Consider the following 19,006-nt stretch of genomic DNA (forward strand, 5'->3'; position numbering starts at 1 on the left):
TGCTTGGTCCCCCCCAACCCTCTGCGAGTGCGTTCCCCCCCAGCTCCTCCTTCCATCCCCAAGAGACACAAAAGGACGCAAGTATCCAACACACTTTTATTCCCCCTCGGCTTTTTCGCTCCCAACCCCTCAGTTTTTGAAGGCCACCCCAAAGAAGGAACCACGTCAAGGATGCTCATGGGGCCGCTCACCAACCCACGCTGGGTCGGGGGTGAAGCAAACGGCGTGGTAGCATCTCCGAGCTCCTCCGCTCACGTGCTCAGGATGCGGCCACCTGCGTGAGCGGCTCCTCCAGGTACTGGACCAGCGCCTGCGCCTGCGAGCAGAGAGCGCTGTGGGTTCTCCAACCCGCGTGCAAGCTGCTCACACGCTTATCTGAATTTATAGTTCATCTGAGAGCCTTTATAAAGTGCGGTGAAGGGCTCCAGGGGACAGAGGAGCCTCTGCAAGGAGGACTGGGATGGTGGGGAGGCCCTGGCCCAGGTTGCCCAGAGCAGTGGTGGCTGCCCCATCCCTGGAGGGGTTCCAGGCCAGGTTGGATGGGGTTTGGAGCCCCTGATCCAGGGGGAGGTGTCCCTGCCCATGGCAGCGGTGGGACTGGATGGGCTTTGAGGTTCCGTCCAACCCACCCCATTCCATAATTCCAAGTTCCTTAAAATGGAGAATTTGCTGTTTCCCATGGCTGAAGGAGCAAAACCTCGTTGGTCAGAGGAGCTGCAGCCTGGAGATGCCTCACTGCATCCCATGATGAGTTACGTGGGGCTCACATGAGCCGCAGCCCAGAAGGAGCTCATCTTTAGGCCAGGCTATGAATTCATCAAGGCTCCTCAGAGCAGCTTCCAGGACTAAAAGGGGCTCCAGGAGATCTGGGAGGGGCTCTTGATCACGGAGAGGAGGGAGAGGATGAGGGGAAGGGTTTTGAGCTGCAAGAGGGGAGATTGAGATGAGATCTTGGAGAGAAATGTTTTGCTGTGAGGGTGGGGAGGCCCTGGCCCAGACTGCCCAGAGCAGTGGTGGCTGCTCCATCCCTGGAGGGGTTCCAGGCCAGGTTGGATGGGGCTTGGAGCCCCTGAGCCAGTGGGAGATGATCCAGAGGTGGAACTGGATGGGCTTTGAGGTCCCTTCCAACCCAATCCATTCCATCATTCTATAAGAGGCGTCCCAGGCACGGCAGCTTCCTCCACCGCTCCCATTCTCTTCCTCCTCACCAGCTCTTTCCCAGCCCCACGGTCCCTCCCCAGCAGCATTACCTTGGCCTTCAGCATCCCGAATCCCACCGTCTCCTTGGCGTACATGCAGAGCAGCAGGTTCGCCACCCGCGTGATGGCCACTCGCCCCTCCTACCCAGGGAGAAACAGCACCCGTCGCACCCCAAACTTGGTCCTGGGGGACCCCCAGAGCCATGGCGGTGCCGGGGTCCCCGGGGAGGGGTGGGCAGCCCCCAGCCCCACCTACCATGCAATCCATGAGGATGAATTTGAGGTTGTCCTCATTGAAAGCTTGGTGGCCGTTCTTGTCGTAAGCCACCCAGATGTTGCTGGCGATGGCCGCGGTGACCCTGGCGTCGGTGTCACCGTAGCCCGAGTAGGCGAGCAAGGAGCCCTCATTGTTCAGGAGTCTGGGAAGGAGATGGGGGGTACGGATCGGTGCCCGCAGCCCCCACTGGAGATGGGCACCAGACCCCACCGCACCGTCCAACGCTGACCAAGCCAATGCCGTGCATTGCTCAGCACCATCCATCATGCACCATGCAAAGCCCAGCATGGTCTATCGCTCAGGACCATGCACTGTGCACCATGCACAGCCCAGCCCTGTGCAGTGCTCAGGACCATGCAGCATGCCCAGCACCCTGCACAGCTCAGCACCCTGCACAGCTCAGCATAGTTCAGCACCCTGCATGCTCAGCACCCTGCACAGCTCAGCATAGCTCAGCACCCTGCATGCTCAGCACCCTGCACAGCTCAGCACCCTGCATGCTCAGCACCCTGCATGCTCAGCACCCTGCACAGCTCAGCACCCTGCACAGCTCAGCATAGCTCAGCACCCTGCATGCTCAGCACCCTGCATGCTCAGCACCCTGCACAGCTCAGCATAGCTCAGCACCCTGCATGCTCAGCACCCTGCACGCTCATCACCCTGCACAGCTCAGCCCCCTGCACCCCCTCGCACCCCCTCCGCCGCGGCAGCGCCGTTCCCAGAGCACGGAGCGCCATTTCGCGGCCAGGGCGAGGCGGGAGCAGCGCCCGCGGCCCCGGTCCCTACTCACAGGGTGCTCTGGACCCCGCCGGTGTTGGCCTGGCTCAGCACCTGCGTCAGGGCCTTGGGGCGCAGCATGGCGGCGGCGGCGGGGCGGGGCCACCCGGAAGGGGGCGTGGTCTCATAAAGGGGAGTGGTCTTTGCACTAGAGGGGCGTGATCATGCCCCTTTGGGGGCGTGGTTTCACGCAATGGGCGTGTCCATCCAATATATGGCAGTTGTCTCCGGAAAAGGCGTGGTCACTCCCCGAGGGGGCGTGGTCTCTCATTGGGTGTGTGATCTCCCGGAAGTGGGGGCGTGGCCTACAGGAAGAGGGGTGTGCTGGGCGCGGGGCACGCCGGGAGTTGTATTTCAGGGCGCGGAGCGATGGTAGAAGGGGGGGCTGGTACCCAGGGGGGCACCCAGCACCCCGCCTGGAGGCCAGGGAGATCCCAAGGCACCCAGAGCGGTGGGAAGAAGGCAGGGGGTCAAGCAGGGTTTCAGGAAGCTGGGGGGGCTGGGAGTGCGGGCCACAGCCCCTGCTTTGCCTTGTCTTTTATTTATCTATACGTTTTTATCTGTATTATTTTATATTTTGGGGTTGTTATCCCCATCATGAGAAGGATATGGGACCATTGGAACCAGCCCAGAGGAGGACACAGAGATGATGCAAGCGCTGGAGCACCTCTTGTACGAGGACAGGCTGAGAGAGTTCTCCATCCCAGAGAAGAGAAGGCACCAGGGAGACCTTAGAGCTGCTTCCAGGGCAGAAAGGAGCTCCAGGAGAGCTGGGGAGCAGTCATAGCTGCCCCATCCCTGGAGGTCTTCAAGGCCAGGTTGGATGGGGCTTGGAGCCTCTGATCCAGTGGGAGGTGTCCCTGCCCATGGCAGGGGTGGGACTGGATGGGCTTTGAGGTCTCTTCCAACCCAACCCGTTCCATAATTCCTCCCTCCTCTACTCTGCATTTCCAAGGCTTTCCCATACCAATACTTCTGGCTGCAGTAGTGATGCAGAACGGAACGCATGTGCCTCAGTTTCCCTTGGCTGTTCTTAGTGCTTTCTCCTGGCAGCCTGGACTCCTGCAGGTATCAGCTGCACTACAGTCCTGGATGGATCTAGTGGGAGGGCTCCCCGATCCAGTGGGTTTTGAGCTGAAAGAGGGGAGATTGAGATGAGATCTTGGGGAGAAATGTTTTGCAGTGAGGGTGGGGAGGCCCTGGCCCAGGCTGCCCCGAGCAGCGGTGGCTGCCCCATCCCTGGAGGGGTTCCAGGCCAGGCTGGATGGGGCTTGGAGCCCCTGAGCCAGTGGGAGGTGATCCAGAAGTGGGACTGGATAAGCTTTGTGGTCCCTTCCAACCCAACCTTTTGAACGACCCCTCTCCGCAGCGCTGCAGTTCCCCCTCCCGGTCACAGGGGGCGCTGCTGGCGGCGCTGGTGCTCGAGGCTCCGCTCTGGCGCGCGCCGCCTTTCTGTTGGCGGCGGCCCGGGCTGGCGGCGAAGATGGCGGAGCCGAGCGGCGGCGGCGGTGGAGGAGGCGGAGGCGGCCCCGGTCCTGGCCCCGGCCCCGGTCCTGGCCCCGGCCCTGGCGGGGAAGGCGAGACGGGGCTGAGCGGCCCAGGAGGGGTTCTGATCCGCGTCACGGTGAAGACCCCCAAGGATAAGGAGGAGATCGTCATCGCCGACGGCGCCTCCGTGCGCGAGGTGGGGGCGGGACCGGGGGTTGTGAGGGGGTGGGGGCGGACTGGAGGGGCTGGTTTGGGGGGGCGGGGGGTGAGAGACGGCTGGTTTGGGGAGTAAAGGGCTAAAGAGGACGAGGAGGGCAGGAGAGGCTGGTGGAGGGGGGTGAGGGGGGCGGGAGGGGCTGCTTTAGGGGGGTAAAGGGCTAAAGAGACCGGGGGGGGCAGGGTTTGGGGGGTGAGGGGCTGAAGAATCCTCGTGGGGGCTGATTTTAAGGATTGAGGGGTCTTGCTGGGCTGGTTTTGGGTCTAATGGAGCTAGTTTGGGGGGGCTGAGAGGCTGGGGGACTGGTTTGAGGCATCAGGAGGGGCTTCTTTGGGAGTGAGAGGCCGGGGGGAGGCTGGTTTGGGGGGTGAGAGAGCCGGGGAGTCTGGTTTGGGGGGTCTGAGAGGCTGGGGGGGTGCTGGATTTGGGGAGTGAGGAGCTCTGGGGACCTGGAGAGGTTGGTTTTGGGGTGTGAGGGTCTGAGGCAGCCCTGGGGGGGGTTGGTTTTGGGGGTAAGAGGTTATGGGAGTGATCATTTTGGGGAGCGAGAGGCTGAGAGGGCCTTGAGGGGCTTGTTTTGGAGGGTGAGAGGCTGACGGGGCAGGTTTTTTGGTGGCAGAGCTTGTTTTTGGTGGGGAGAGGGGCTGAACAGAGGGGCTTTTTGGGTAGAGAGAAGGATTTTGGAGTGGGAGTAAGAGGGTCAGGGACCCTGAGAAGTGAGGGAACATGGCTTGGGGTTGGAGGGGAGGCCTAGAGGGACTTGGCAGGGGGGTTGGAGACCTGGTCCTGGGTTGGCAGGAACTGAGGAGTCTTGGGGGCACCCCAAGCTTTTGGGGCCTCCTTGCAGGAGCCAGGCTTTGAGGGGTCTGGGAGACCTGGGTGAGGGCAGGGGCCTTTGAGCAGGGAAATGGGAATGGGATCGGGATGTGGGGGGGAAGTGGTGCTGGGGAGGGTCTGTGGGTGTTGGAATTAGTTGGTGATGTGTGAGGGGCATGGAGAGAGAGGTGGGGAAGGGAGATTTGGTGGGTGGTGGCTGTGGGAAGATGGGCGGGGGTCTTGGGGGCCCGGCCCGTGGGATGGGCTGCGTGGGAGGTGGGAGGAAAGGTGTTCCCTGAGTGTGGGACGGGTGCTGCGATCGGGAGAAGCATCTTTGGGAGCAGAACCATCTTTGGGCTCCCTGTGGCAAGAGTCTGGGAGGTAGATTCCACTGGTGAGAGCCAGGCAAGTCTGATTGGATAGAGCGAAGGAAAAGGAACATCAACCCATGTGTGGGCTTTGGGGGGCTTTGCTCCTGTGAGGGAACTGTGTGTGGGTGAGCAGGAGGGGCTGAAATTCGCAAGGATTGGCTCAAGCACGGTCAAAGCGGCTTTGCCCACCAGCACAAGGTGTCATCGACACGGCTCTTGGCTTCTCGGCTTGTGGTGCTCTTCGATCCGGGGTGTAGGACATGAGGTTGCAGTGTGAAGGACCTGGTGGAGATCTTGGGGTAGGCGGGGGCTGTGGTACATGGGACATGCGTCCCTCTGGCTCCTTTCCAGTCGGCTTCTCGGAGCCTGTTGGTGTAAATGAGATGTTAAGTGAAGGCATGGAGCTTTGCGATCAGGATGAGCTGGGGCTCGGGGCTGCACTCTCGCAGGTATTGGTTTTGAGAGTTCTGATGCGGAGCCTGTGAGCTCCTCTGGGACCGGTCTGTGCTTTGCTTTCCATCCTGGCCTTTCCCTCTGGATTTCCTGCAGTTTGTGGCTTCCAAATGTGAGGCTTTTTTCCCCCTTACAAATCAGTTTGGGAATGCCTAGTGGCAATCTCACCGGTAGGCGTTACTCCCACCGCATCCCACCGTATGGAAGAGGTGTCCGTGTGCTGTGGTGTGGCATCCTCATAGGGAATTCAGCCGCAGAAATAGGAATTGGAGAAGACCTAGTTTCTTTCCATTGGCTGCTAAAGGATTGTTCCCTTTTCCATAGAGCTCTGTCCTGTATTAAAGCAGAGTTGGGCTTTCCTTAAGAAAAAAAATCAGATGAGCAAGAGGCAAAAAACAGTTCAGTCATTCAGAGGATGAGCGATGTGTTTGTATTAGACCTAAGAGAGACACTCGATCTTGCTCTGGAAGCCTTTGGCTCTTCTAGAGGTAATTGCTCCATTCTTCCTGAAATTTCCTCCACGTTTTGTAAGCACACAGAGCTTTTCTTTGTTGATTTTATTCCCTTAACACCTCAGACGTTTTCAAGAGCTGGTGACTAGATTGGTTCTGGCATGGGCTCCTCTGAGATGAGGCACCAAAGGACCAGTGGTTCCTTGTGCTCTTTGCAGAGTGAATTACGATATCTGGAGCATCAGCTTTAAATTTCTGGTCTCAGTCTTTTGCCTGACAAATGCTTTGTTTGTTTTTTCAGTTCAAAGAAGAGATTTCCAGGCGGTTTAAAGCCAAACAGGATCAGCTGGTTCTGATCTTTGCTGGGAAGATCCTGAAGGATGGAGACACGTTGAATCAACACGGGATCAAAGATGGGCTGACCGTACACTTGGTCATTAAGACTCCGCAGAAGTAAGAAACTATTCTGTCTTGGTGGGCTGAGGGTGAGTGGATGGTGGGAATAAACGAGGGTGGAGGATTTCTGTCCTGCCAGTGACTGAAGTGAGTCCTTGTGTGAAGCCTTTAGGGCCCTCCTGGCTCTTACTTTGTCACGGCTTTCATGTGGCTATGGGGCTTATTGCCTGCCCTGTCCGTTCCCCGGCTTGTGGCAAATACCTGAGGGGCCTGACTCTTCTTTAACACAATTTGGTTGTGTGTTGAGCCTTTAAAATTTAGTAATCTTGGAAGAACTCATTGGAATTTGGTGCTAGTTCTAACAAAAATATGTCACAAGCAGTGACCCAGGGCTCTGGGTTGGGGTTCTGTCTGTTTAATCTCTTTAGTCATGACCTGGACAAGGGGATCAAGTGCTCCCTCAGTTTGCGGATGACACCAGGCTGGGTGGGAGTGTTGATCTGCCTGAGAGCAGGAAGGTTCTGCAGAGGGATCTGGACAGGTTGGAGCTGTGGCCAAGGCCAGTGGGATGGTCTTCACGAGGCCAAGTGCTGGGTGCTGCATTTGGGTGACAACCCTGTGCAGCTCCAGGCTTGGGGAAGAGTGGCTGGAAAGCTGCCTGGCAGAAAAGGCCCTGGGGATGTTGCGTGACAGCAGCTGAACATGAGCCAGCAGTGGCCCAAGTGGCCTAGGAGGCCACCAGCATCCTGGCTTGGATCAGCCACGGGGTGGCCAGCAGGAGCAGGGACGGGATCGTCCCCCTGGACTCAGTGCTGGTGAGGTTGCAGCTCTAAGCCTGGATTCAGTTTCGGGCCCCTCAGTCCAAGAAAGACCTTGAGTGGCTGGTGTGTGTCCGGAGAAGGGAACGGAGCTGGGGAAGGGGCTGGAGAACAGGGGTTGTGGGAACGGCTGAGGGCCCTGGAGCTGTTTAGTCTGGAGAAGAGGAGGCTGAGAGGAGACCTTATTGCACTCTGCAACTGCTTAAAAGGAGGTTGTAGTGAGGTGAGTGCTGGTTTCTTCTCCCAAGTAACAAGTGATGAGATGAGAGGAAATGGCCTCAAGTTGTGCTGGAAAGGTTTAGATTGGGTATTGGGAAACCTTCCTTCACTGGCAGAGGCTGCCCTTGGCAGTGGGGGAGTCCCTGTCCCTGGGCGAGGTCAAAAACCATGTGGCCGTGGCACTTTGGGACATAGCTCAATGGGCACGGTGGGGTTGGACTGGATGAGCTTAGAGGCCTTTTCCAGTCTTAGTGATTCCACGATTCTATGAAATTGCTTTTAACAGCAATCACTTTCCCAATGAATTGGTTTTGAAGTTGAAACACGTACACAGTTTTACTTTCGGTTCTATCATGCACTTTGCTCTGAGCCTGTGTGGCTGCTCATTCGTGTCCGTCTGCACCGTGTGGCTTGACCTGAGAAAGGGGCTGGGGATTGACCCCAAGGTCCTGCAGGGCTGGGATTTTCCCAGTGTTCCCCAGGGAAGTGGTGGGCACCAAAGGCTCTTGGGAACCGATGCTGTCCCTCAGGCCCAGCCGTGTCCTGTTGATCTGAAACCCTCTTCAGAACCTTTCCTTGAGCTCTAGGAGAGCCGATGGGGCCACTGTGCAGCCCTGCTGCGCCCACGGAGAGCTGCCTTCCTGCCTGAGTCTTGATCAGGGAAGGCAGGGATAGAATGAGGAAGAACAGTTTTCAGCTGAAAGAGGGGAGATTAAGATGAGATCTTAGGGAGAAATGTTTTGCTGTGAGGGTGGGGAGGCCCTGGCCCAGGTTGCCCGGGGAAGCTGTGGCTGCCCCATCCCTGGAGGGGTTCCAGGCCAGGTTGGATGGGGTTTGGAGCCCCTGAGCCAGTGGGAGGTGTCCCTGCCCATGGCAGCAGTTGGAACTGGATGGGCTTTGAGGTTCCTTCCAACCCAAAGCATTCCATGGTTCGATGATTCTTTCCTCCCCTCTTTTTCACAAAGACAAGCACCCCCCCATTCTGGGTTTGACATCTCCGAGCACCATGACAGCTCGGTGCTCTTTACCCTCGTCTCTACGCCAAACTGTGGTGCTTGTGAACCATTTCAAAGGGTAAACAAGAGACCTGTCCTGGATTGCTCTTTTTAGTCATAGTCAGGTGCTTACTGAAGACTTTACATCCTTTTCCTGTGCCGAGAGAAACCAAGTGACCTTTCTCTAGTTTCCTTCTTCCTTTTTTGTTCAGCTTCCTTTTTGCTTTGTTTTCCCCACTCTCTGCCTCCCTCTCTGTGCCTGCTGGTTTGTAGCAGCAGTGAGGCGAGTCTGGAAAGTGCACAGGGATCTTCAGGTGTTATTGTTGAAGTTTTAGAATAAGAGTGGAAAAGAAAGGGGAGTCAGAGAAAGGAATCATTCTTGGTTGGGTTAAAAAAGATCGAGAAGTCATTGTTGTTATTTACTTGTCAGTGGCACAATAGCATGTCTTGGTTAAGGTGAATAAAGTGAATTTATGGTCTAATTCCATGTGAAATCTCTTTAGCTCCAGTCCAAGAATCACTGTCGTGACTACAGGTGCTTCAGAGAATCTTTAAATGTTCCCTTTTGAATTCCTGTAGAAGTCCTGAGGAGTAACTGTCATTACAAGGTCCTGACCTGGGTTGGTTTACCCCACAAAGTTCATGTCCAGCATCTGCTGTGCTGTGGCTTAAGTCATGGCACCTGCGTGTGTGTTAAAAGAACCTTTGATCACCCATTGTTGGATGGAGAAGCCTTCCGTGCAAGGCAGAGATGGGAATTCATAGCCAAACTGGCCAGCAACGTTCCATAGCTTCCTGGGAGCTGCCTCGCACCTCAGTTTCCCAACCTGTAGAGTCATGCTGAGAGTTGGCTTTGCCCCCAGGAGCACTGATAGGAATGCTGAGTGCATGGGAGGGTTTGCAGCGAAGCAGAATCTTGCTTACCCCTTGTGCTAGCCCTGCTGTAACCTCCTGTGGCTTCTGTGGGAGCAGCAGGAGGATTTTCCTGTTTGGAAGAAACTCGTTGCTCAAGGATATAGCTGAGGTAAATAGTTCAGTCTCATTCAGGGTAGACCGCGATACGACTCTATGTAGGACCGGTCAGGCTCCTTTGTGCAGGCCAGGATGAAATGTCAGGGTCTGGGATGCATCAGGATGGGAGGCGGGTTCCGGCAGATGGGAGGCATTTGGGAGCGCAGCTGTGCTGGCAGGAGCGGGAGCAGCCCGGGCCGGCTGCTGCGGGGACAACGGGCGCGAGGGGGGCTTGGTCAGCGTGGGGTGCACTGTCCTGTGTCCCCCCCACCCCCCCCACCCCCCCAAGGAATCTGCTCACTATTCCCAAATCCCAGGCCATTTCCAGGGGCGAGAGCTACCCTCCAGGAAGACCTGGGCAGGCTGGAAGAGTGGACTAGCAGGAACTTTGTGAAGTTCAATGGAGAGGTCATTCCAGTACCTGAAAGGGGCTACAAGAGAGCTGGAGAGGGACTATTCGCAAAGGCTTGTAGGACGAGGGGGATCAGATGTAAACTGGAGAGGGGCAGATTTACAGCAGACATAAGGAAGAATCTCTTCACCATGAGAGTGATGAGGTGCTAGAAGAGGTTGCCCAGGGAAGCTGTGGCTGCCCCATCCCTGAAGGCATTCCAGGCCAGGTTGGATGGGCCCTGGGCAGCCTGAGCCAGTGGGAGGTGTCCCTGCCTATGGCAGCAGATGGGACTGGATGATCTTTCAGGTGCCTTCCAGCCCAAACTGTCCTATGATTCTTTAATGCCTCTGTTTGTTTCTTTGCAGGATCCAAGAATCAACATCTTCTTCTGCCCCCAATGCTGCTTTTGCCCCCTCTACAACCCCTTCTCCGGCTGCCCCATCTCAGCCTTCCACATCCGGCAGTGCGGTGTCTGACGCAGGGAGCGGCAGCAGACGGAGCAGTGGGTCAGGGACCATGGGAGGGCCTGGAGATGGAGGCCCCAATAGTGCTACATCCATCCTGTGTAAGTGCCGGTGCTGAGGTGTGACACGATGGAATTCCCTAGGATTAGACCAAGGACTTGAGGCCCTTGCCCCTGTAGTCATCTCTGCTTGTTGTAGGCTTTGCATGAGTTGCTTCCACCAGCATTCCTAACTTTCCCTGCTCCGGATAATGCCAAAGCTTTTCCTGAAGCATATGTAGGGGTGTCCTCTCTCGGAGCTGTCTGCTGTAGGAAACTAGGATACCCTTGGATCGATGTGGGTGCAGTTCAGCTGATGTACTTGTCCTCTTTTTGCAGCTGCCGACAGTTACTGACTGACTCACGCCTCTCTCCCCGTGTGTTGTTCCCTCTCCAGCTGGCTTTGGCGGCATCACTGGGCTGGGCAACCTTGGCATGGGTTCTGCCAACTTTATGGAGCTCCAGCAGCAGATGCAGCGGCAGTTGATGTCCAACCCGGAGATGCTTTCTCAGATCATGGAGAATCCCTTGGTGCAGAACATGATGTCCAACCCTGACCTCATGAGACAGATGATCATGGCCAATCCTCAGATGCAGCAACTCATGGAGCGCAATCCGGAGATAAGCCATATGCTGAATAACCCGGAGCTCATGAGGCAGGTGAGTCAGCATGCCAGGATCCTGTTTAAAACAGGTTCAGGAGCATCTCTGTGGACCAATTTCAATGTCTGCTCTCCAAAGGGAGAGTGTGAATGCCAGATCAGTGATTCCGGAGATCTCCTTCCTCCTGTAAGCTCCCCACAGACAGATGATAGTCCTGAGTTGTGTGAATACCGATTTCTCAGCCCACGTGCCTACAGCTCGTCTCCCTTTCAGGGCTATTGAATCCATCGTGTGTCAGGAAAAAAAAAGGCGTGCTGGGGTCATCCTAGCATGCTGCGTGCAAGGCTATTGTGTTCTGGTGCAGGAACGGATCAGAACATGGATTTGTTGGAGCAAGTCCAAAAGAGGCCACAGGGATGATCCAAGGGCTGGAGCACCTCCCATATGAGAACAGGCTGAGAGAGTTGGAGTTGTTCAGCCTAGAGAAGAGAAAGCTCCGATGAGACCTTAGGGTGGCTTCCAGGACTGAAAGGGGCTCCAGGAAAGCTGGAGAGGGGCTCTTGGTCAGGAAGTACAGGGACAGGACGAGGGTGAATGGTTTTCAGCTGAAAGAGGGGAGATTGAGATGAGGTCTCAGGAAGAAATATTTTGCTGTGAGGGTGGGGAGGCCCTGGCCCAGGTTGCCCAGAGCAGTGGTGGCTGCCTCATCCCTGGAGGGGTTCAAGGCCAGGTTGGATGGGGCTTGGAGCCCCCTGATGCATTGGGAGGCAGGGATTGGAACTGGATGGGCTTTGAGGTTCCTTTCAACCCAAGCCATTCTGTGATTCTATGATTGGGAGTAAAAGCAGTCGTGGAGAAGTGAAGTTGCTGCAGAATCTTTTTGTTCTCTCCATTTTTTGATAGATTAAATGCAGGCTACAGAGGTGTACGGTCAATATTGTCTGCAGAGCACCAGTTGTAAGCCAGGATCCTAGAGGTCTCGATTCTCTGTACAGTCTCAGAACCGGGAGAACCCACGTCCCAGAGGACTATCTGGATGAGCAAAGATTTGCTGGAAGGGAAGCATAAGGGATAAGAGAGAGACTGAGTGTTAAATAGCCCTTGATAGGACTCTGCTGTTCCCCCAGGATACCTTGCCAGGAGATCTTTTTGGGTTGCTGCTGGATGAGCCTTGTTTTCATCTGCTTCTTGGTTGTCTTTCTTTCAACTATCTCAGCCATACATGAAATTCCAGAGCTGCAGGATTAAATTGTGAATGATCTGTACTTATGCAGCATCTCAAATGAGATCTGGATGTTCCTTGTGCAGGGCAGACCCATCAGAAGTCCTGAGAGGGTGAATTTCTTGGTGTGCTTGAAGTGGGGAATATCCGATCTCTTTCACCTTCTCCATTTTTGAATGCAGCCCCCTGTTGAGTGGGAACATATGGGTGTTAAAAGTTTGGATGTCCTGATGCTGCTTAGAAACAAAACAATTTCATCCAGCTGAAATGAGGTTGAGAAGGAAGAGAGCTGAGCAAGGATGGGAGGAGCCAGGATTCCTGGGCTCTCTTTGCTTGGATAAATGATCTCTCTGCTCTCTGGCTGTGAAATGGGTTTAATTATACTCTTTCTTCTGGGAGCTGAGATTTAACTCTTTCACTTCTAGGCTGGTAGAATACCATTGTGCTGCTAACGAGTCTCTTGATCCACTCCAGTCTTCTGCGGGCCACGTAGGCCTGAGTTTTACATGTTTTCTTCCTTCTTGCAGACAATGGAGTTGGCTCGTAACCCTGCCATGATGCAGGAGATGATGCGGAACCAGGACCGTGCTTTGAGTAACCTCGAGAGCATTCCAGGAGGATACAATGCCCTGCGTCGGATGTACACGGACATCCAGGAGCCCATGTTTAGTGCAGCCAGGGAGCAGGTATTGGCTGCGTTCCTGTAATTGGGGTGTCGTGTGCTGAGCGTGGATAAAGGGGTCTTTCCCAAGACTGTGCTAAGGGGGCAGCCTTCCCAAAGCCTGACTTTTAATGCCAACTTCAGATGATGAATGCAGCCACTGCAGGAGAACGTTGGGCGGTGCCTGCTTTGATTACAGGGTTTGGTGGATCCGAGCAGGGACCTGCCTTCGCTCCTGTGGTCTCCAAGCAGGCTGGATGCCAGCTATTGCTGGTTTGAAGGCCCCATACCTTCGTTAGCGCAGCCCTTGTTAGTGCAGCCTTCTGCTCCCAGCCTGACTTACTGTATTAGCTCAAGCCTGACGCCTTCAGATTGGACCTGGCTGAGATCCAGCTGGCTTGGAGCACAGGAGCAGCAGCGCAGGTCCGTCTGTGAAAGGCTGTGCAGACATACTCCAGTCTAGCATTACCTGCCGATATGTCTCGGTGCAGGTTTAACACGGATGGTTTGAAGCCCTGCTTTTGGGAGCCCAGTCTAGGGCTGCAGCCGCTTCTTGAGCCTGGTTGTCTTTTGAGCGAAGCACATTGTGGATCACAGATTTCTCAGGAGGCAAATTTTGGCATGTGTTGAGCAGATTTTGGACCTGGATGAATGTGATCGGCTGTTCCCTAGCACGTACAGTGGTGGGGTTAGTCCGACATTCTGCTGGAGCTGACTGCTTACAACTATGCCTTTTTTCTTCTTCCCTAGTTTGGCAACAATCCTTTTTCCTCCTTGACTGGGAACTCCGATAGCTCAAGCTCTCAACCTTTGCGGACAGAGAACAGAGAGCCGTTACCGAACCCCTGGAGCCCCACGCCTGCTGCTTCCCAGAGCCAGGTGCCCAGCAGCGAAGGGAGCACTGGCTCGGCGACCACTCAAAGCACCCCGACTGTATCCAACCCCTTCGGGCTGAGTGCTGCTGGCCTTGGGGCTGGTACGTAAGAGAGGAACCAGAGGGTGCTACTGACCAAACAGCTCACCCAGGCTTCCTTGGAGAGCGGTTTTCTGTGGCATTTGAGTGCCAAACCATGGCTGCTCTCCGGATGAGTGATTCTAGCCCAGCCAAGTGCGAGTGCGTTGTTTGTTGTGTGGCTGTCAGAGGGTTGCGTTGGGAACTCTGATGTCCCTGCAGCCCTTGGAAGGCGTGGCAGAGTGGCGAGCAAAGCACTGCCACGGCTGTCCACAGTGATACTCGCTGTTGGCCAGGGGATGAAGTGACGGCATTGCCATTATGTCATATTGTATTCCAAGCTTTGCAGCAGCACTCAGGCTTCTAAGGGGTTTTCCTTTGTCTTCTTTCCCCTCGCAGGCATGTTTAACAGCCCGGAGATGCAAGGCCTCCTGCAGCAGATTTCTGAAAACCCTCAGCTGATGCAGAACATGATCTCTGCCCCTTACATGCGGAGCATGATGCAAACTCTTGCCCAGAACCCAGACTTTGCAGCACAGGTAAAAGCGTTGCAATTGTCTTTTATTGTCAGACAGGCCGTGCACACAACGCTTGTGAGACTGGTGTGCTTCTGTCGTTGGAGGGGTTCCTTTTGAGAATCCAAAGGGCTGAGAGAATAAAGACAGCGGTGTTCCTTGATAGTTTGGAGGCGGTCACAGGCCTGAACCATCTCTCTTAGCAGAGCTGCTCACAAACGAGTGGCTTTCAAAGGGACATGGGAATGGCCCTTCTCATTGCGTATGCCCCTGTTCAACACTCCTGCCAGGCATTGAGCTGTCCTATTTCAGTCTCCATTAGCAGGGGAACACGTTGAAAGCCCAGGGAGGGAGTCAAGGGCATGACTGACTTATTCTCCATGGCTTAGTTACGTAGGGATTAACAGCCAGCGGCAGCAACCCTCTGACCCTACCTACGTGTGCTGTCTCTTGCTAGATCATGGTAAATGTCCCCCTCTTTGCTGGGAATCCACAGCTTCAAGAACAGCTTCGCCTTCAGCTCCCTGTCTTCCTGCAGCAGGTAAAGGCCCCTGTCTGGCCCTGCGCTGCTCTCAGCCCCCGGGCTCCAGAGCTTTTCCATCCTCTGTAGGAAAGGGAGTGTCTCAGAAGCTTAAGTCAATTTGAGTAGGAAGCATGTGGGTTTGGGTGGTTTGGGCTGTGAAAGAAAGGGGTTTGCACAGGGGAGAGAGAAAGGAAGAACTAGTCTGGACAAGGCGATCTAAATTCACTAATGTAAATTACCTAAAGGTGGGCTTCAGATTAGGCTGGTTAAGCTGCGTGAAAACCCTGCGTGGACGGTCTCTCACTGTGATGAGTTTACACAAATGAAAATGGCTAATTGTGCTAAAGCAGCTGGTTCACTCAGGTAGATCAAATAAGATCCCTTTAATTCCAAAGGCTTGTGCACCCAGCTCCAATCCGATTCACCTAATTCATTTAGGAAACTTGATCTAAACTTTGTGTTTGTCTCTGTAGATGAGCCCTGTGGTCTGGGGACTTGAAGGAGGAACCAGACTCGCAGGTTCACTCTGGCTGCAGGGAGAGAGGCGCAGCCCTGTCCTGATGGCTTTAAAGCTGGTGGATCTCTGGCTGCCAGAGCACTCGCTGTTTGGTACCGCTGTGTCTTTTCCCTTTGTTCCCAGATGCAGAACCCAGACTCCCTCTCCATTCTCACCAACCCCCGCGCCATGCAGGCTCTCCTCCAGATCCAGCAGGGACTCCAGACGCTGCAAACGGAGGCCCCAGGACTAGTGCCAAGGTAATAAATGCTTTAGAGTGGGTTTCTGCAGGCAGAGCTAAGGCGCTTGGTACCAGCAGGCAGCCTGGCTGTCGATTCATCAAGGAGATCTTCTTAGGGCACGCTGGCGTGGGGACATGTGCGTGTGCCTGCAGGCCTCTTGAGTTCCAGCTAATTAGCACTTTGTTCTTCTGTGCTGTGTGTGGGAAGTCCTTGAGCCTTTCTTTTTGGAGCAAAGGTTTGGACATCACTTGGTCCCTTCCTCATCTTTTGTTTGTGGTGTTTCGTGTTGGCTGAACTCAAGAATTTTAGCTTTGGAGAACAGTGTGAGATGCACGACCATGAGGTTGGGTGGGTTCGCTGGGGCAAGACTGGGTGCCCTCAGGCCTTCTGGTCTCAGCGTGGGTCACGCTCAGCCTCTACAGTTCCTTTCAGACCTCTTCTTCCTTTAGGATTGCTTACCCCAAGCGCTGAGTGTGACCAGGGTACAAAGGCAGACAGTTTAGTTTACAAAGCTGTCCTGTATGGTGGGGGTCAACCTGGCAGAGCCTTCTGATCGCCCTCTGCCCAGCTCTGAGGGGACACCCAGAAGTGCCAGCTCACCTCTGAGCATGCCCTGCCTTCCTCTGCAGCCTCGGCTCCTTCGGCATGCCTCGAATGCCCCCGTCCTCCACAGGAGGAAGCACAATCCCGGAGAACCCCGTTCCCTCTGCTTCGACGCCGGCCAGTGCCTCTCCAGCTGGGGGTGGTAACCCCCAACAGCAGCTCATGCAGCAGATGATCCAGCTGCTGGCCGGAGGAAGCTCTCAAGTATGTAATGCAGATACAGCAGCCTTCCAGTATGGAAAGGGGGTCTACAGGAAAGCTGGGCAGGGCCTCTTGGTCAGGAAGTACAGGGATAGGATGACGGGGAATGGTTTTCAGCTGAAAGAGGGGAGATTGAGATGAGATCTCGGGGAGAGATGTTTTGCTGTGAGGGTGGGGAGGCCCTGGCCCAGGTTGCCCAGAGCAGTGGTGGCTGCCCCATCCCTGGAGGGGTTCCAGGCCAGGTTGGATGGGGCTTGGAGCCCCTGAGCCAGTGGGAGGTGTCCCTGCCCATGGCATTGAGTTGAGGCTGGATGGGCTTTGAGGTTCCTTCCAATCCAAACCATTCTATGATGACATATTCAAGGTGAGCTAGAGGTTGTCTTGATCCCAGCCCGCTCCAGGGATGTGGTCCCCAACAGGTTTCTCTTGGCTTTATGCCCAATTTGGTGCCTCGGACTGGCCGATTCTTTGGGGGTCAGTATCTCTTTGGACAGGTTTGACGCTCAGAGTGCCACGCATTTTCTTCCCAGCATGGCTGTGCCAAAGCTGGTGGTAGTGTGGGAGGTGGGTAACGTCCCTAACAGAGCCTGGAGGGTTTCAGTACTCCTCCAGCGGAGCTCAGGACCACTGCTCATCCACCATCGCTGGCCCTGCTCCTGTTGGCATCTAATCTCTGCTGTCTGACTGGCCTTTGTCCTTTCCCTCTGTAGGCGCAGAGTCCTGAAGTGCGATTCCAACAGCAGCTGGAGCAGCTGAACGCCATGGGCTTCATTAATCGTGAAGCCAACCTCCAGGCGCTTATTGCCACCGGCGGCGACATCAACGCAGCTATTGAGAGACTGCTGGGCTCCCAGCCTTCCTAAACTCTTGTCACGCTGCCCCGCAGGCGTCAGCACACGCATCCATACACACGCGCAGGGGGATCTTTCAGGAAAGCCCGCCATCATTTTCATATCTGACAGCTGTCCATGTATTTAAAACAAAAAAAAAAATACAGCTTAACCCCTGACCTTCCTACTAAGTTAAGATTTCATGTTGAAATGCTCTTTTAACTGGCTTGTATGTGGATTCCAGTTCTCATCGTGGCCACAGAGACTTCAGATGTGTATTTTTTCCTAAATATGCCCTCTGTCTCCGACACTCTTCTCTCTCTCTCTAGATGGTAGAGGCGATACTTCTAGTTACTTACCTGAATGATTGTGTTTTGAGTAGCTTGATTTTAACTCTACAGGATTCCCTCCCCTAGCCCTCCTTTCAGGCAAATATTTAAAACTTGAGCCAAGTTTGGGGGTTTTGATGATTTGATGATTTCTCCCAGCATCTTATTGGGAATGGATCAAAAGAAAAATTGAAATGACCTGGAAATTCCTGATGTCGTTTGTCTTAATGTTCCATTTGGATGGACTGATCCCTGCGTCCCTTGCACGCAGGCGCTTCTGATCTCCTTGTAAAGGGTTAAAGTGCATGAAAACTGCATTTGAAACATGGCCTCTTTACACCTTTGGGATAGTGTAAAGGAGCCCAGATGCCTTCAGGGATTGAGCTTTTGCTGTTCTTGAGCTTGAGTTGGAATTGCTGTGCAGAAGAACGTGTTGGGAAGGTGTGTTTCTGCCCAAGGAATGTGGTTCTTGCGCCGCGGTGTCGGGGTTTGTTGACTCTTGTGCTCATTCCTGAAACTGTAAAAACAAAAAGAGGAAATTGAAAAAAGAAGTTAACGGTCTTTCGGCTTTACTGGGAAATGGTGAAATCCATGTTCTTCCCAGTTTAGATCCATCCTCCATCCTGCCCTCCCCCTTCATTTTGGTGTGTTTGAATGTTACGACTCTCCAAGGAACTCCCCGAGGACCAGCAGGGTGATATTTTCCCCAGAGCCTCCATGGCTGTGTAATTTGCATACCATTTTTATCAAAGAAAAATAAATGCGCACAACCATCTGTCTCCCTGCACTCCACGTATCTTCCTTGATTGCCCATCCAAGCTGACTGAGTTTCCCCTTGTTAACTTGTGATTAATCAGGCTTGTTCCCCAGCCTTGCCTCTGGAAGATAGCGCTGGTGTTGTGCCACCTCCCCGCCTGGCCGGGCATCCTTCCCGTGGCGGGAGAGCTCTGATGCTTAGGAAATGCTGTAGCCTTGTCCAAAAGGCTTCTCAGGTTGCCCAGAGCAGTGGTGGCTGCCCCATCCCTGGAGGGGTTCCAGGCCAGGTTGGATGGGGCTTGGAGCCCCTGAGCCACTGGGAGGTGTCCCTGCCCATGGCAGGGGGTGGAAATGGATAGGCTTTGAGGTCCCTTCCATGATTCAGTGATTCTAAAATCCTGCCCTAAATGTGCCTACTTAGAAGCTTCCTTTGGAGTAGGGACATACGCAGGACAGGATAACAAGTTCCGGGGAGACCTTCTAGCAGCCTTCTAATAGAGAAAGGGGCTCCGGGAAAGCTGGGGAGGGGCTCTTCATCAGGGAGTGCAGGGACAGGATGAGGAGGGACAGTTTTGAGCTGAAAGAGGGGAGATTGAGATGAGATTTTAGGAAAAAATGTATTCCTGTGAGGGTGGTGGATCCAGTCCCACCCCTGCCATGGGCAGGGACACCTCCCAGGGGCTCCAAG

General features: G+C 54.7%; 2 protein-coding genes across 4 annotated transcripts; one reads left to right on the forward strand and one right to left on the reverse strand.

Moving 5' to 3' along the window:
- Positions 1-84: 84 nt before the first annotated feature.
- LAMTOR2 (late endosomal/lysosomal adaptor, MAPK and MTOR activator 2) lies at positions 85-2,379 on the reverse strand. 2 transcript variants are annotated; one of them, XM_054050793.1, is made up of 4 exons: positions 2,267-2,379; positions 1,456-1,618; positions 1,251-1,340; positions 85-316 (listed from the first exon to the last, which is right to left on the reverse strand). In XM_054050793.1, the coding sequence occupies exons 1-4, from the start codon at positions 2,332-2,334 to the stop codon at positions 260-262; spliced, it is 378 nt and encodes a 125-aa protein (XP_053906768.1). In that variant the 5' UTR covers positions 2,335-2,379; the 3' UTR covers positions 85-259. The 2 variants fall into 2 exon arrangements, with proteins under 2 accessions (XP_053906768.1, XP_053906767.1); XM_054050792.1 differs by lacking the exon at positions 85-316 and adding an exon at positions 325-923.
- A 1,329-nt stretch (positions 2,380-3,708) lies between these two features.
- Positions 3,709-18,340, forward strand: UBQLN4 (ubiquilin 4). 2 transcript variants are annotated; one of them, XM_054051085.1, is made up of 11 exons: positions 3,710-3,937; positions 6,352-6,503; positions 10,249-10,448; positions 10,783-11,045; positions 12,738-12,896; positions 13,622-13,847; positions 14,223-14,362; positions 14,796-14,879; positions 15,502-15,617; positions 16,229-16,406; positions 17,114-18,340. In XM_054051085.1, exons 1-11 carry the CDS (start codon positions 3,737-3,739, stop codon positions 17,264-17,266), a joined length of 1,872 nt encoding a protein of 623 aa, XP_053907060.1. In that variant the 5' UTR covers positions 3,710-3,736; the 3' UTR covers positions 17,267-18,340. The 2 variants fall into 2 exon arrangements, with proteins under 2 accessions (XP_053907061.1, XP_053907060.1); XM_054051086.1 differs by lacking the exon at positions 14,796-14,879 and having other exon boundaries at positions 3,709-3,937.
- The last annotated feature ends 666 nt before the right edge of the window (positions 18,341-19,006 follow it).

Source organism: Cuculus canorus, chromosome 28, assembly GCF_017976375.1.
Source record: "Cuculus canorus isolate bCucCan1 chromosome 28, bCucCan1.pri, whole genome shotgun sequence".
In the NCBI taxonomy this organism is placed as follows: domain Eukaryota; kingdom Metazoa; phylum Chordata; class Aves; order Cuculiformes; family Cuculidae; genus Cuculus; species Cuculus canorus.

Excerpts from the sequence above, each read along its gene's own strand:
- LAMTOR2 (XM_054050792.1), bottom strand. The coding sequence starts at position 2,334 with ATGCTGCGCCCCAAGGCCCTGACGCAGGTGCTGAGCCAGGCCAACACC. Across the intron at positions 1,619-2,266 it reads GGCGGGGTCCAGAGCACCCT|ACTCCTGAACAATGAGGGCT; the intron begins GTGAGTAGGGAC and ends TCTCCTTCCCAG. Across the intron at positions 924-1,250 it reads TCGGGATGCTGAAGGCCAAG|CTCAAAACCCTTCCCCTCAT; the intron begins GTAATGCTGCTG and ends CCCCTCTTGCAG.
- UBQLN4 (XM_054051085.1), top strand. The coding sequence starts at position 3,737 with ATGGCGGAGCCGAGCGGCGGCGGCGGTGGAGGAGGCGGAGGCGGCCCC. Across the intron at positions 10,449-10,782 it reads TAGTGCTACATCCATCCTGT|CTGGCTTTGGCGGCATCACT; the intron begins GTAAGTGCCGGT and ends TTCCCTCTCCAG. Across the intron at positions 15,618-16,228 it reads GCCCCAGGACTAGTGCCAAG|CCTCGGCTCCTTCGGCATGC; the intron begins GTAATAAATGCT and ends CTTCCTCTGCAG.